Source organism: Magallana gigas, chromosome 7 (assembly GCF_963853765.1).
Source record: "Magallana gigas chromosome 7, xbMagGiga1.1, whole genome shotgun sequence".
Taxonomy (NCBI): Eukaryota; Metazoa; Mollusca; class Bivalvia; order Ostreida; family Ostreidae; genus Magallana; species Magallana gigas.
The window spans coordinates 22456848-22470810 of NC_088859.1; the positions used below are offsets into that span (position 1 = coordinate 22456848).

Below are 13963 nucleotides of genomic sequence, written 5' to 3' on the forward strand. Positions count from 1 at the left end.
GTTTTGTAGATACATTGGATATATATCTGAGATAGTTGCTGATCCTCCATATTCACCCCACAGTGCAGCGGTTCTTCTGAAATCGATGACTTTGTCACCTGTTCCCTTGTTTAACAAAATGAGGTAATTAAGTTGACATTCAGTAAAGTTAGCCTGGCAGTTTAAACCGTATACATTTCCTAAAATGTCTAATCTATGAGATTATTATGACTGCAATTCAGTAACAAAAATGTTATTTCATTGGACATTGTATTTAAATGATTCAATACATGACATTGTCAGTGAAGAGAAGAGACAATGTAACCACATTTCATGTACCGGTAAATGAATTCAAAATTTCAGCAAGAGCCACAAATCATGGAAATGTGGCTTCTGTTTTTCCAAGTGTCTTAAAGCAAACAAACTTTTCAAATTCTCATGTTTTTATGCATTACAATCATGAATTATATTCTAGGCCCCACCAATTTGATTTCTTGGTCTTCGGATTCTAGACAAAAAAGTTTGGGGAGAGTGGGCAATTTATCAATTTTAAAATAAAAAAACCCTGAAATTTGAAGATTTTGGGGCGACATCTAAAGAATAGAGGAGAGCGATTACATTTTATTTTAAAATGTCATTTTTCCCTTTGAAATGTAATATATGTAAAAAGCAGTAAAAATTTGGTGACTATTTGCCATTGTATCATAGTATCCTGATTGCTAATTCTATCCACACATACAGGCATTATATGCGGGTGTGGTTTTTATTTTTTAAAAACCCTCAGAAATCAAATCGGTGTGGCCCTATTTCAATAAAAATTTCAGAAAATTTTGGTTAAAAAAGAAAGCTGTTTTATCATAATTGATGCACTGACTTGTAGTTTATAAAGATTTCATTTACTAATCATGATAACTTATTGCACTACATGTATATAAAGTGCTAGCTGGTATAATAATTATAATTGATATAATAATAATAATAATAATGCATTGCTCAAATATTACTATGTTTGTTATGTCTTTGTTTCATACACCTCTGAATTTTATATTTATTTGAAATTATTGAATTATTTATTGTAGAAATGGTTGCAGACCATTTGTTGAAGTGTATGTCAATGAAGAGAGAATTCTTACCACATCTCAGGAATATGACAAAATGAGGTAAAACATTAGGTGTTGAATAAGATGCAGAAGGCTCACATTGATCAGATACATGTGTAACATGAATTAAATAATAAATTCACTCTCTATAGTAATATTTCTTGTTGAATATATGAACAGCTTTCCCCACAAAATATGACGTAAAAATCTGCTAGTCAATTTTTTTTAGGTCATTTTGATAAGTAATAGATTGCAATTTTTTTATATTAAACTATTTTGACATTAAAATTCAGATAATATTGCTTTTCAAATTTTGTATTAATGATCAGAAAGTGAGCTTGACAGAAGAGCCAAAAATTATAGCTGCAGTCCATATTTTTCATTTCACCTTTATTGATAATATGTGAACAAAAAAAGTATTTGAAAATATTTTGTAACAAATATCTTATTGGCATATCAGTAGGTTTATTTTGCCTTTTAGTATTGAAACATGAGGATATTTAAATTTCAACTGTCAATGCATGATCACACCAATTAAATCAGTTTTGGTTGACAGTCTTAGCTAGTTACTGCTTATTGGTTATCTTAAGAAAATGTACCTGTGTGTGGATGTTGTTACAATGATCGATAACAACCAATTGCATTGCTTAAAAGATATATTTATCTTTTACCAAGTTTACAATGCCACGACTCCGATTTTAGAATGACTCATAAAAGATTGCTTACTTTCCCTTCACAGAGGTTATCAGACGGAGGATGGATTAGCTATACTTCCTGTAAACACTGCAGTGCAAGGGGATGTCACTGTGTATGTCTACCATGCCAGGTCAACATTTGGGGGAAAGGTGCAAGGAAAGGTGAGAGAATACATTGTAGAATGATAGTTTAAAATATTCAAAACTTGAAATTTAATTATCATGTTTTAGAGTCAGTCAGTAACGGTAACTAACAGTATTCAATCCTGAATGCAAAAATGCTATAGAATAAATTTTTGTTTGCTCTTTTTTCTTAAAGATAACATCTATGAAAATGTTTCAAGTTCAGTTTCACACTGGGATGATTAGACCAGGAACTACATCACTCAAGTTTACACAGTAAGTGTTCGTTTTATAAACACAACTATTGGTCAGGTATTCAAAAAGAGGAATTACAATTCTCCCCTTTAATCTCACCGCCCCCTATGAAATGAAAGAAAATGAGGAGAAATATTGCCTATTTTCTTTCTTTTTAGGTAATAAAACTTAAATCTATGTAATGCCATGTTCTTCAAGGATGTACTGTACTTTATCCATTTTTCACAACAGTCTATAGGTTTTATTCAACTTCATCATAAAAAAAAAATCCCTCCAAAAGCCAAGATGCGGCCACAGTTATACATTTGAGTTCAAGGAAAGAAATTATAGGAGATGCAAGATATCAATTCAGATGCTTCAGTTCTTGGATGAATGAAGTGGCCCATGGGCCTCTTGTTATCAATGAATTCCTTTGGCTGACTTTTTGTGTCTTTTAATTTAGGTTTGATTTAGATCAGTTAGATACTGCAGAGAAGTACCCGGAACAATTCAGTGTGATGCTAGACATTTCAGTGTCTAAAAATGAAAGACCAACCCAGAAGACTCCATCATGGAAAGCATATGATGCATCCAAAGTGTCTCCAAAGGTTCTATTTTCCAACAAAGAAGAAATGATGGAAACATTGAAAACTTACGGTATATATTACCAAATCAAACTTGGAGTCTCTTGTCCTTGAAAATCCTATTGAAGTTAAATTCTTTTCCTCACTATTGAATTTACCAAAATATTCTATTTTAGTTTCATTTAGACCCTATGTCATTCTTCCTAATATTTCGAACTTGAATGTGGCAGGGGCAAATGTAAACAAACATTGTCAGCTGTAAGATATTGATGGAATGTGCTAATATATGATGTAATTGTTTTGCTTAACTATAGTAACAGTTTAACATATTTGCCTTGAGAAAAAAAAATGGTGTATGCTCTCTACTTGACTTGCACCATATGGTGCACGCAGAGGGAAAAAACAAAAGTAATTTTTACAAAAATCATACAGAAAGGTTTCAGGTGTCGTTTTCTAATTTAAAATACCGGTAATGCAAGAATAAAAATGATTCATTATTTACTCATGTTGAAAGGTTAAATTACACCCCAGGGCCAAGATTCTTTATGAACTCCGCAAAGCCTTCTCATAGACCTTGAATTTTTGCCCTCAAAGGAATTTTACCATTTCACAATCAAAATGATGAATGATTCTATTACTCTAGTTGTACATGAAACAGTTATTAAGTAGCAGCTAACTATGAAGGAATCATTATAGCTGATTATATTTGAATCTCTTTGAGCATAGGTTGTAAATATTGACTTACATGTATGTACCTAAAAAAAGAAAAGTTGTTACAGAAAATCTTTTTAACCAGAAAAAAGACATGTGAATGATATTTGTTTTGTTAGCTCAATTATATCATGATGATGCATGCTGGAATTCTATCAAACTCTGTAAAAACTATCTACTTTGACATGCATTTTTATCAATTTATCAGGTGTTACAAATCAGCCTGGGAATGATAAGTCTTCGCTGTCGAAACAGAGTTTCAGTGAACAAAACAGTCCAGTGCAAAAACCAAATGTACCCGACAAACACCACAGATCAATTACAAAAGAACAAGAAGAAAATGATCAACAAAACGAGTGTTTTAAACGTGAAGCAAAGTCGGACACAACTTCTGATGCAATGGGTTTTCTAGCATCTCTTTCTTGGCAGAATACTCCCAAAGAAGGAAACCAGATAAAAGATACTCAGAACTCTTTATACAGAGAAGAAGGAGAAGGTTTGTTGTCTGACAGTGATGAAGACGAATTTGCAGCACTTTCAGTGGAGCGAGGCAAACCAAACTCTGACAAACGTGAAATTCGTGAAGAAAAATTGCTGAGTTTTAATGATGATGAAAGTGAAACTAATGAAAAAGATTCAGTTGACATTGACAAAAATGAAGATGGAAACTCAAAAGTTTTTGATCCGTTTGCAGAATTTGATTCCCTAAATTTAAACAGTGAAGCTGGAAGCAAGGAGAAGACAAACAGTACAGAAACAGAAAAGGAATTCACTTTAGATGGATTTACTGATAACAGCAAAGTTGACTTCCAGGAAAAGGAAGACTTAACAAACCTTGATTTCATTTTTGATTCTTTGCCACCTCAAAAAAACAAACCAGACACTCAAAGTTCGAAAGAAGAAGACATGTTTGATCCTCTAAATGAGAATTCTAAATCTACTGGTGATGTCAATCTCCTTGGTTCATGGGATATTCACAATGTGAAAGATTCTGTACCTACTTGGAGCATTCCTAGGAATCTTTCTGCTTCCAACATACATCAAAGTAACTCCACTTCTAACATTCAACATATGGCAGGACTAAACAATACAAGCATTCCAAGAAATAATAGTGGACCATTTACAGTAAACCCACAACAACCTGCTTATGGCCAAAGCCGCTCAGGAAACAATTCCCCTATCACAACTGGGCACAATGCTAGAGGAGTATCCAGTCATGTAGCTGCTGACCCATTTGCTGAACTGGGTAATACTTTTCATTAGTTTTTACCTTACTCAATCTACATGTCATCTCATATTTGTTACCATGCAACCAAATTGTTACAAAATATCTAAGTGGAATAGAAATACTTTGAAGGAAGGATCACACACCAAAAATTGCCTCTTATTGACCTTATGAATATAAGTTGTGTAGCATGAAAGTTTTGCATAAAAAAACATGTAGTAGTCGAAATTTTTTTATACAAATTCTCTGCATGACGCTGTGCCGAAATTAAAAGCATGAGAGAGAGAGAGAGAAAGAGATTTATTTCAGTCTTTACTACACAATATGCATAAAGACACACCAAAAGAGCCCGACTTTCAGTATTCAGTACTTTGATTAATAAGGGCCTTAAGGGATAAACATTATCAATATTTCAGAGAATTCTGTTGATAAATAAAATTATAAGAGATTAGATTCTCTTTGAGAATTTGTTTCATTTTATCTCATTTGTAAGCAAATTTATCTATTTTTTAATAAATAAGCAAGTGTAACATTAAAGTATTAATTTTGTTTTGAAAAATAAATTCATTCATTATACATAGGATAGGGGTCAAAAAAGGATTTTCTGAAAGTCAAATTTCAGGCTTAGGCTATTATTCTTAATGTATGAAAAAGCACCATTTTCCGCAATCAGTTCTATTTTTAGCTATGGTCCTAGCTTTTATTATACCAGTGGACCAGCCAACTGGGTAGAATTTGATAAGGATATATCCCCAAATACATGTTTGAGAAATTTGAAAAAATTCTGCAGGTATTTTATTTATGTAATGGGGTATGGATCATTACTGTAAAACGTAAGCTATGCATGTTATTTCTAATTCTTGACCAAATATTTGAATGTCAGAAGTTTAGTTATTTCCAAGATACAGAACTTAATGTAAATTTAACAAGGCTCGAACTATATTACTCCTCAGATCAACATTTAATTTTTTTACTGTGATTGTAACAAATAACTTGCAAAATCTGATGATAATGAAGTATTTACCTACTGATACATAGCACCAACAAAACAACAAGTTTACACAATCAAGAAATCTTAACTTTGTATTTTGCTTGTAACTCAACTTCTGGTCCTGACTTATTGAATGATTAGAAAAATCATAGGAAAGGTCAACTTCAGATAACTTTGATACATGCTGTTTACTCCCCTTGTCCATACTTAATAAAAACATCTTGATCATTGTCTTTCATACTGAGGTAAACAAAAGAATACATGAAACCAAGGTCATTGGAAAGGTCAAGATATATAATCAAATTGAAAGACATTTGTCTTTTATGTTTCCTGCTATGTGAATTATTAGGTCTTTTTTCTATGAACTATTGAGTTTTACATAATTTATTGTTCAGCAGTTATTTTATGTATTTTAGATCTGAAGTAAAGATATGATTGAATAAATGTTTAATGGATCAAAATTAAAATTTTACAGTAAATATTAGATTATTTAAACTGTTTGGTTTTTTTTAAAATTTAATTAGGTAATTTATCTGGAAGCAATATAGGGAAATCATTTGGAAGCAATCCAAACTTGAATAGATCCCAACAGTTTCCAAAGAACCAAACCTCTAACACGAGAGGACCTGCACAACCTCCAAAGGAACAAACAAACAGCAGTGTTCCAAAGCAACAGGCACAGAATAAACCAAATTATAATGTTGGAGGGTTTGCCACTGGAGCAAAGAATGACCGCAATGTCAAAAACCCTTATGGTATTTATTTTTTGTATGGATCATAGCTTTATATTGAATTTGATTTTTTTTTTTTTTTTACAAACAGAATGTCTTAATATGGTTTAATGTTCTATTGACTTAATATATTTTCGATTTTGTAAATAGGTGTTAAACCTCAGGTCAATGTGAATGCATTCGAAGATCTTTTGGGTAACCACCAGTTCACAAGCTCGAAACAAAACAATGCACCTAAAACCATAGGTGACATGAAGAAGCTACAAATGGCAGAAGAAATGGACCCTGAAAAACTGAAGGTAGATCTCTCTTTTAAATTGGCTGCACAAATTGGAACTATGATGACTGTCTGCCTGTACTCTTTTATCAAGGCTATAACATTTATTGAAGGCTTAGAAACTCAAAGTTGGACTGTGTAATATAAAAAAATATTAGGACTTAAATCATAATTTTAAAAAGGGCTCTATAAGCCTCACCTTAATTTGTATGCCTTTCTTTAATTTCCTCATTTATATTACATTTACCTCCATTTCTCTACAATACAGAAATACTTGAGTTATATTCTCTCAGATGGGGGTATCATTTGTGAGCTTGCTCAAAGCACTAGTTTAACTATGTAAATGAATCACAGAGGTAGCTTCAGATACGTAGAGTGATCTTGATTATCTAGATGCTTAGGCAGGTTTAAGATTTTAGAACAACTCAGATTGTGTTGGGGTCTTAGAGCTGGTTACATAAAAAAGTAAATTCTGTTCTTACCTAGTCAAGACATAAACAATTACTATAATCCACGAATAAAATACGCAGAAGTGTATAATATGCGCCCCCACTTTGGGTCTGAAAATGGTGGAAAAAAAGCTAGTATAATATGCATCCAAAAAATTGACCAAACAGTAATGCAGAGGATTAACAAAGCAGTTCTACACACTCAATTTTATCGCTGAAATACACTACTGGAATAAGAAAAACTCCAAAAAAAAAAAAAAAAAGATTTATTAAAGGATTTATTGTAACTAATACAAAGCGATAACATCTTTATTTCGATCATCATAATCAATTTGTCATCACAGTGTAATGAAAAACTGTGCAAAGGTATAGGAAATAATGGACCTCATAAAATTCTTAAATGATGCCGATCAAAGCGATTAATTGAGGCCTGGAACTTAATAAAATATGTGCAGAAATATTTGTGTTGTTTATAGTAGACTGGGGGGTGTCTGAGATAACCAAGGTGTCAAGCGTTAGCGTTGTGGAGCACAACAATGGCTTCAGTTAACGGAATAGGCTTCAAAATTATCTATATTCATAATTATTTGCAATAGATCAATTAACATTACATGAAATTGCTTTAAAATGAACAAATGATGAGGTAAGCTGTTTTCAAATATAACTCATAACTTCAAATGACGCGGATCAGTTACAAATAGACGTGGCTAACCAAGCCCTGATTATCTAAACATTCTATTAATAACAGTTGTAATGACAGCATACTCAGCGATAAAGAAAAGGCATTTCTGAAAAAAAAATGCATTTTATATTCAGCGGATTACAGTAATATAACTATGAATGTGTAAATAGAGGTAGCTTCATCAGATACAGAACTTGATCTTGATTATTTTGATGCTGGAGGAGGTGGGTTTTTTTTTTGAGTAGTTAAATGCATCCAAATTATCCAGTTACACAAAGGGCTGAATGTTTAACATAAGGATATCTGGAGAAAGTTTTGCAAATCTTTTTATACAGGATCTATTCCATTTCCTTGTCCAGATATTTTGTATATGACTCCACAATGCTGGTTTTATTATGGCTATTGTTGCTCAGACGAGTGATGTGGCCAATGAGCCTCTTGTATTGTATCATATTATCATATTATATTTTGAGACACAATACTATATTTTATCATTTGATACCTTATTGTATAATAGTGTATTGGTAAATATTAAATCATTTAATAGAGTATGAAATTTACATATAATGTGATGCAATATTGAATCATATGATATTATTTAAGCATTGAATGCTTATATTTATATTCATACTGATGTCTATCTGTATGAAATATATATGTATGTATTGTCACTGTAAAGCCATTATATACCCTCTCAGTCAGGGATATAAAACATACATGGAACAGCCTTATTTACATGCTATTTAGTTTGCTTCCGCAACTTAAAATATTGTGCCAGAGACTTTGTAGAGAAAAATCATTTTTTAAGGAGAAGATATAATTTTATGATTATTTTTCAAAAATACATATCAAATTGGTTATGTCAGATTGAAAGTTTTATTTAATCTTACAAAAATAATATATGTTTATATTTGTGCTCATGGCGCATGAATTTGCAACGTGTATTCAGAGAAAATTGAACGTTGCAGATTTCCAAAGCAATCATAAGGGTGAATATATACAGAATGTAAATATATGATATTGTGTCTTATCACATTACAATATACAGTATTTTAATAAAGGTCATTAACTATGATTTTCATATGATATTATAAAGGTAGTCTCTTAAAAGTCCAATCTATGAGCGGTAACCAAACATAACAGAGAGCGAGATGAAAGGTCTAATTTTAATCAGATTGATAAACAAGAGGCCCATGGGCCACATCGCTCACCTGAGGAACAATAGGTATGATAAAATCAGCTTAATGAAGTCATAATACAAACAATCTGGACAATGTACAATAATACATGTAGATCCTGTATAAATAAATCCATTTTTCCCGCTGGATATTCTTATGTTTATAATCATTAGTCCCTTTTCTAACAGGATGATTTTATAGTTATATCACATGTTGAGTATTGCAGTCCTCAAAAAGATCCTTTACAATTGTTTATATATGGGATATTAAGCTACATCAAACTCTAAACCTTCTTGTGAGGCTGAAGAATTGTCCTGGAGCCAAAGTCTTAACAATTATAAAGAATCATCTGGCTGATTAGTTTCTGAGAAGAAGATTTTCAAAGATTTACTCTATATATTCCTATGTAAAACTTTAACACCCCCCCCCCCCAAATGTGGCCTCACCCTACCCCCAGGGATCATGTTTTCACAACTGTGAATCTACACTACCTGAGGATACTTCCACACAAGTTTCAGCTTTCCTGGAAGATTAGTTTCTGAGAAGATGTTTAAATATTTACTCTATATATTCCTATGTAAGACTTCGACCCCCCATTGTGCGGCACCCTACCCCCAGGGATCATGATTTTCACAACTTTGAATCTACACTGCCTGAGGATGCTTCCACACGAGTTTCAGCTTTCCTGGCTGATTAGTTTCTGAGAAGAAGATTTTCAAAGATTTACTCTATATATTCCTATGTAAAACTTCGACCCCCCCCCATTGTGGCCCCACCCTACCCCTGGGGGTCATGATTTTCACAACTTTGAATCTACACTACCTGAGGATGCTTCCAAACAAGTGTCAGCTTTCCTGGCTGATTAGAATCTGAGAAGAAGATTTTTAAAGATTTACTATATATTCCAATGTAAAACTTTAACACCCCCCCCCCCATTGTGGCCCCACCCTACCCCCAGGGATCATGATTTTCACAACTTTGAATCTACACTGCCTGACGATACTTCCACACAAGTTTCAGCTTTCCTGGAAGATTAGTTTCTGAGAAGAAGAATTTTAAAGATTTACTCTATATATTCCTATGTAAAACTTCGACCCTCCATTGTGCCCCACCCTACCCCCAGGGATCATGATTTACACAACTTTGAATCTGCACTACCTGAGGATGCTTCCGCACAAGTGTCAGCTATCCTGGCTGATTAGTTTCTGAGAAGAAGATTTTAAAGATTTACTCTATATATAAATTCCTATGTAAAACTTCGACCCCCTATTGTGGCCCCACCCTACCCCTGGGGGTCATGATTTTCACAACTTTGAATCTACACTATCTGAGGATGCTTCCACACAAGTGTCAGCTTTCCTGGCTGATTAGTTTCTGAGAAGAAGATTTTTAAAGATTTACTCTATAAATTCCTATGTAAAACTTCGACCACCCCATTGTGGCCCCACCCAACCCCAGGGGGTCATGATTTTCACAACTTTGAATCTACACTACCTGAGGATACTTCCACACAAGTTTCAGCTTTCCTGGCTGATTAGTTTCTGAGAAGAAGATTTTTAAAGATTTACTCTATATATTCCTATGTAAAACTTCGACCCCCCATTGTGGCCCCACCCTACCCCTGGGGGTCATGATTTTCACAACTTTGAATCTACACTACCTGAGGATGCTTCCACACAAGTGTCAGCTTCCCTGGCTGATTAGTTTCTGAGAAGAAGATTTTTAAAGATTTACTCTATATATTCCTATGTAAAACTTCGACCACCCCATTGTGGCCCCACCCAACCCCAGGGGGTCATGATTTTCACAACTTTGAATCTACACTACCTGAGGATGCTTCCACACAAGTGTCAGCTTTCCTGGCTGATTAGTTTCTGAGAAGAAGATTTTTAAAGATTTACTCTATATATTCCTATGTAAAACTTTGACCCCCCATTGTGGCCCCACCCTACCCCCGGGGGTCATGAATTTCACAACTTTGAATCTACACTACCTGAGGATGCTTCCACACAAGTTTCAGCTTTCCTGGCTTTCTGGTTCTTGAGAAGAAGATTTTTGAAAATTTCTCGAAATTTTTCATTAATTTCTAATTATCTCCCCTTGAAAACGAGTGTGGCCCTTAATTTTCACAACTTTGAAATCCTTTTGCCTAAGGATGATTTGTGCCAAGTTTGGTTGAAATTGGCCCAGTAGTTCTTGAGATGATGTTGAAAATGTGAAAAGTTTACGGACAGACAGACAGACGGACGACAGACAAAATGTGATCAGAATAGCTCACTTGAGCTTTCAGCTCAGGTGAGCTAAAAAGTGATGCCTCATTTTGGTGAGCTCTTTAATCTTTGATGTTCTATTTGAATTGATTGTTTAAACAAAGGAACAAATTTTCCAGGTTTTAGAGTGGATTCAGGGTAAGGAACGCAATATAAGAGCTCTCTTGTGTTCATTGGACAAAGTTTTGTGGGACGGTGAGAAAAGATGGCAGCAGGTCGGGATGCATGATTTAGTGACTGCAGACCAAGTTAAAAAAGTGTATCGCAAAGCTGTACTTTCAGTTCATCCTGATAAGGTAAGTAAAAATTCAACATTATGCAGCACTATGCAATCTGTATAATCTCTGTGAATATTTTTTTTAAAAGAATCCTACTGATTTTATTTTGTATATGGTATTCATAGAAATGTGTTGGGGTGGAGGATGAAGCAATTCAAAATCAAATGCCTTAAAAATTCTTATATTTACTTTTATATACAAAAAAAAAATATTAGAAAACTATATAATGCATTGGTAGTTGCTTTTTATACATGTATAATGCAGATTCAAATTTGTTTAAACCATATCCTATTTACTGGCTTTGAGGACAATAGCAACTTGAATTTTTGTCCCCCTTGCAGCAACAATTTTTCTCTGCTTTGCCTCAGGAAATCGTTATGGTCTTGGGGGATGATAAACTTGCTATTGTTCTCATAGCTAATATATATTACCTGTACTATTGTTTAAACCACAACCTGTAGAAAAATACATGTACCAGTAATCATACATTTGTCGTATTTGCTTTAAATAGTTGATTGTGTTTATCACTAGTGATTTTGTGTAAATATGAATGACAAATTTTTAAATTGAATGATATACTGTACGTCTGATGTTAATTACACCATTATCTTTTTTCAGCTTGGAGGTTCACCCCATGAATCATTAGCAAAATTAATATTCATGGAGCTGAATGATGCTTGGGCACAGTTCGAAGAAGAAGGAATGAAATCCCTTTACTAAATAACTGTCATTCCACAAATAGTCTTTAAAAAAATAGTGATCAACTTACAATTTACATGTACTTGTTTGACTTGTAGACTATTTGTTGTTTTATACATGTATGTAGAATAAGTTTCAATTATCAAATTCATGTGAGATTTTATAAATATTTTATGATGCACAATGTATTTATTGGTATGTTTTAATGCAAAAAAGTTGGGTATAGAATTGTTATTGTTTTATGTAAGCATCATTCACTTAAAAACGGCTAAGCTAAAGGTGTGCGGGTTCAACCATTGGTGAATTGCAACTTTTTAACAAGATGTGTTTGAAAGTTTTTCTATCTGTGATTTTCCCCAAGTGAATTTCTGGAAAATAAATAACAGATCTAGAAATGAAAAGAAATGTAGTATTAAATAATTGCATTATTGAGTGATGTCATTTTTTACATAGGTTACAGGTGCACTCTTGAAGAATGTTTATGAAACTTAGATTTATTGCAACATTAATATGTATGAATTAAAAATGTATGAAATAGATTTTCCTTACAGTTTTATTTTTTCAGCTAACATGAGCTTTCCTTTTGTCTGCATGTCTCATCTGTCTGTCTGTCAACTTGTAAGATTTTAAACTTCTTATCAAGAACAAATGGGCAACTTTTTAAGTGGATTGAGAAAATGAACAATTATTGAAAACCTTTTAATAATAAGACCAGAAAAGTTAAAACCCAGCTGAAAGCATCACTAGGTAGTGTATACTCATGATCCACTGGGGTAGGGTTGGGCAACAATTTGGGGGGGGGGGGGGGGGGGGTGTCAAATTTTTGTATATGAATAAGTAAAAAGAATTGTCTTTCAAAAAAAATTGGGCTGGAGAAACTTAAACTTCTGTAAATGCATCCTCAGTCAGCAGCCAATGTAGATTCAAATTTCTTCAAGTCATGGCAACCCAGAGGAAGAATGGGGACACAATATAAGATGAAATTTTTTACATAGGAATACATAGAAAAAAATCTTTAGAAATGTTTAAAACACATAAAAATTTGAAACTTGGAGCATCCTCAAGTAGGTTTGATTGAAGTTTGTTAATCATAGCCTGGTGGTAGTGTTTGGCCACACAGAATTGACAATTGGTGCTTAATTCAGAAAGTACAGCTCGTTAGTATTAAACGATAATAATGACTATAACTCATTAGTATACAATATTTAGACCCCTTTGAGTATAAAAGGGGAGGGTGAAACCCCTGGTCAAGTTTCCCATAGTTCATAGTTCTTTATGAATAAGATAAACATGTACATATCATTGCCGATAAAATACATGTACATACCCCGCGTTACCGCTACCTTCATAGCCCGCATGAATTATCAAGAAGGCATTTTATTGTTTATATTTACATCTTTATTTTTTAACAAATTATTTATTAATTGATCATAAAAAGTAATTTAAAGCGGCATGGTCATGATTTTGGCCAAATTCTATTTTTCTGTTTTCATTATTTGCAGTGCCTTGGGAAAGCATTTCTAATGATCAAATAAAATTTGAGAGTCAGTCGTAAAGTTATGAGCAAGAAACAGGGCTGACAATTCTTTGTCATGCAAACAAGGCTGTTTTTTTTTTTAAACAGGTATAAACAGTTCCTAACGTTAACACATTCACTTTAGGTTCAAAATGTAAACAAAAGCTTTGTTTACATAGCAAAGAATTGCAAGCCCTTTAACTTGCTTATAACTCAACGAATGAAACTCAAAATTTTTGTT

At 33.2% G+C, this 13963-nt stretch overlaps 1 protein-coding gene across 2 annotated transcripts in view; it reads left to right on the forward strand.

Annotated features, from left to right (window-relative positions):
* Positions 1-12745, forward strand: part of LOC105328569 (cyclin-G-associated kinase) — a 32987-nt gene extending 20242 nt beyond the window's left edge. For both annotated transcript variants that reach the window (XM_034458570.2, XM_034458571.2), the window contains 10 exons: positions 10-123; positions 1059-1139; positions 1819-1936; positions 2094-2173; positions 2595-2788; positions 3635-4672; positions 6167-6397; positions 6524-6672; positions 11349-11525; positions 12126-12745. In XM_034458570.2, coding sequence (XP_034314461.2) covers positions 10-123; positions 1059-1139; positions 1819-1936; positions 2094-2173; positions 2595-2788; positions 3635-4672; positions 6167-6397; positions 6524-6672; positions 11349-11525; positions 12126-12227 — 2284 coding nt within the window. In that variant the 3' untranslated portion in view covers positions 12228-12745. The remainder of the gene's footprint in view (positions 1-9; positions 124-1058; positions 1140-1818; positions 1937-2093; positions 2174-2594; positions 2789-3634; positions 4673-6166; positions 6398-6523; positions 6673-11348; positions 11526-12125) is intronic.
* The last annotated feature ends 1218 nt before the right edge of the window (positions 12746-13963 follow it).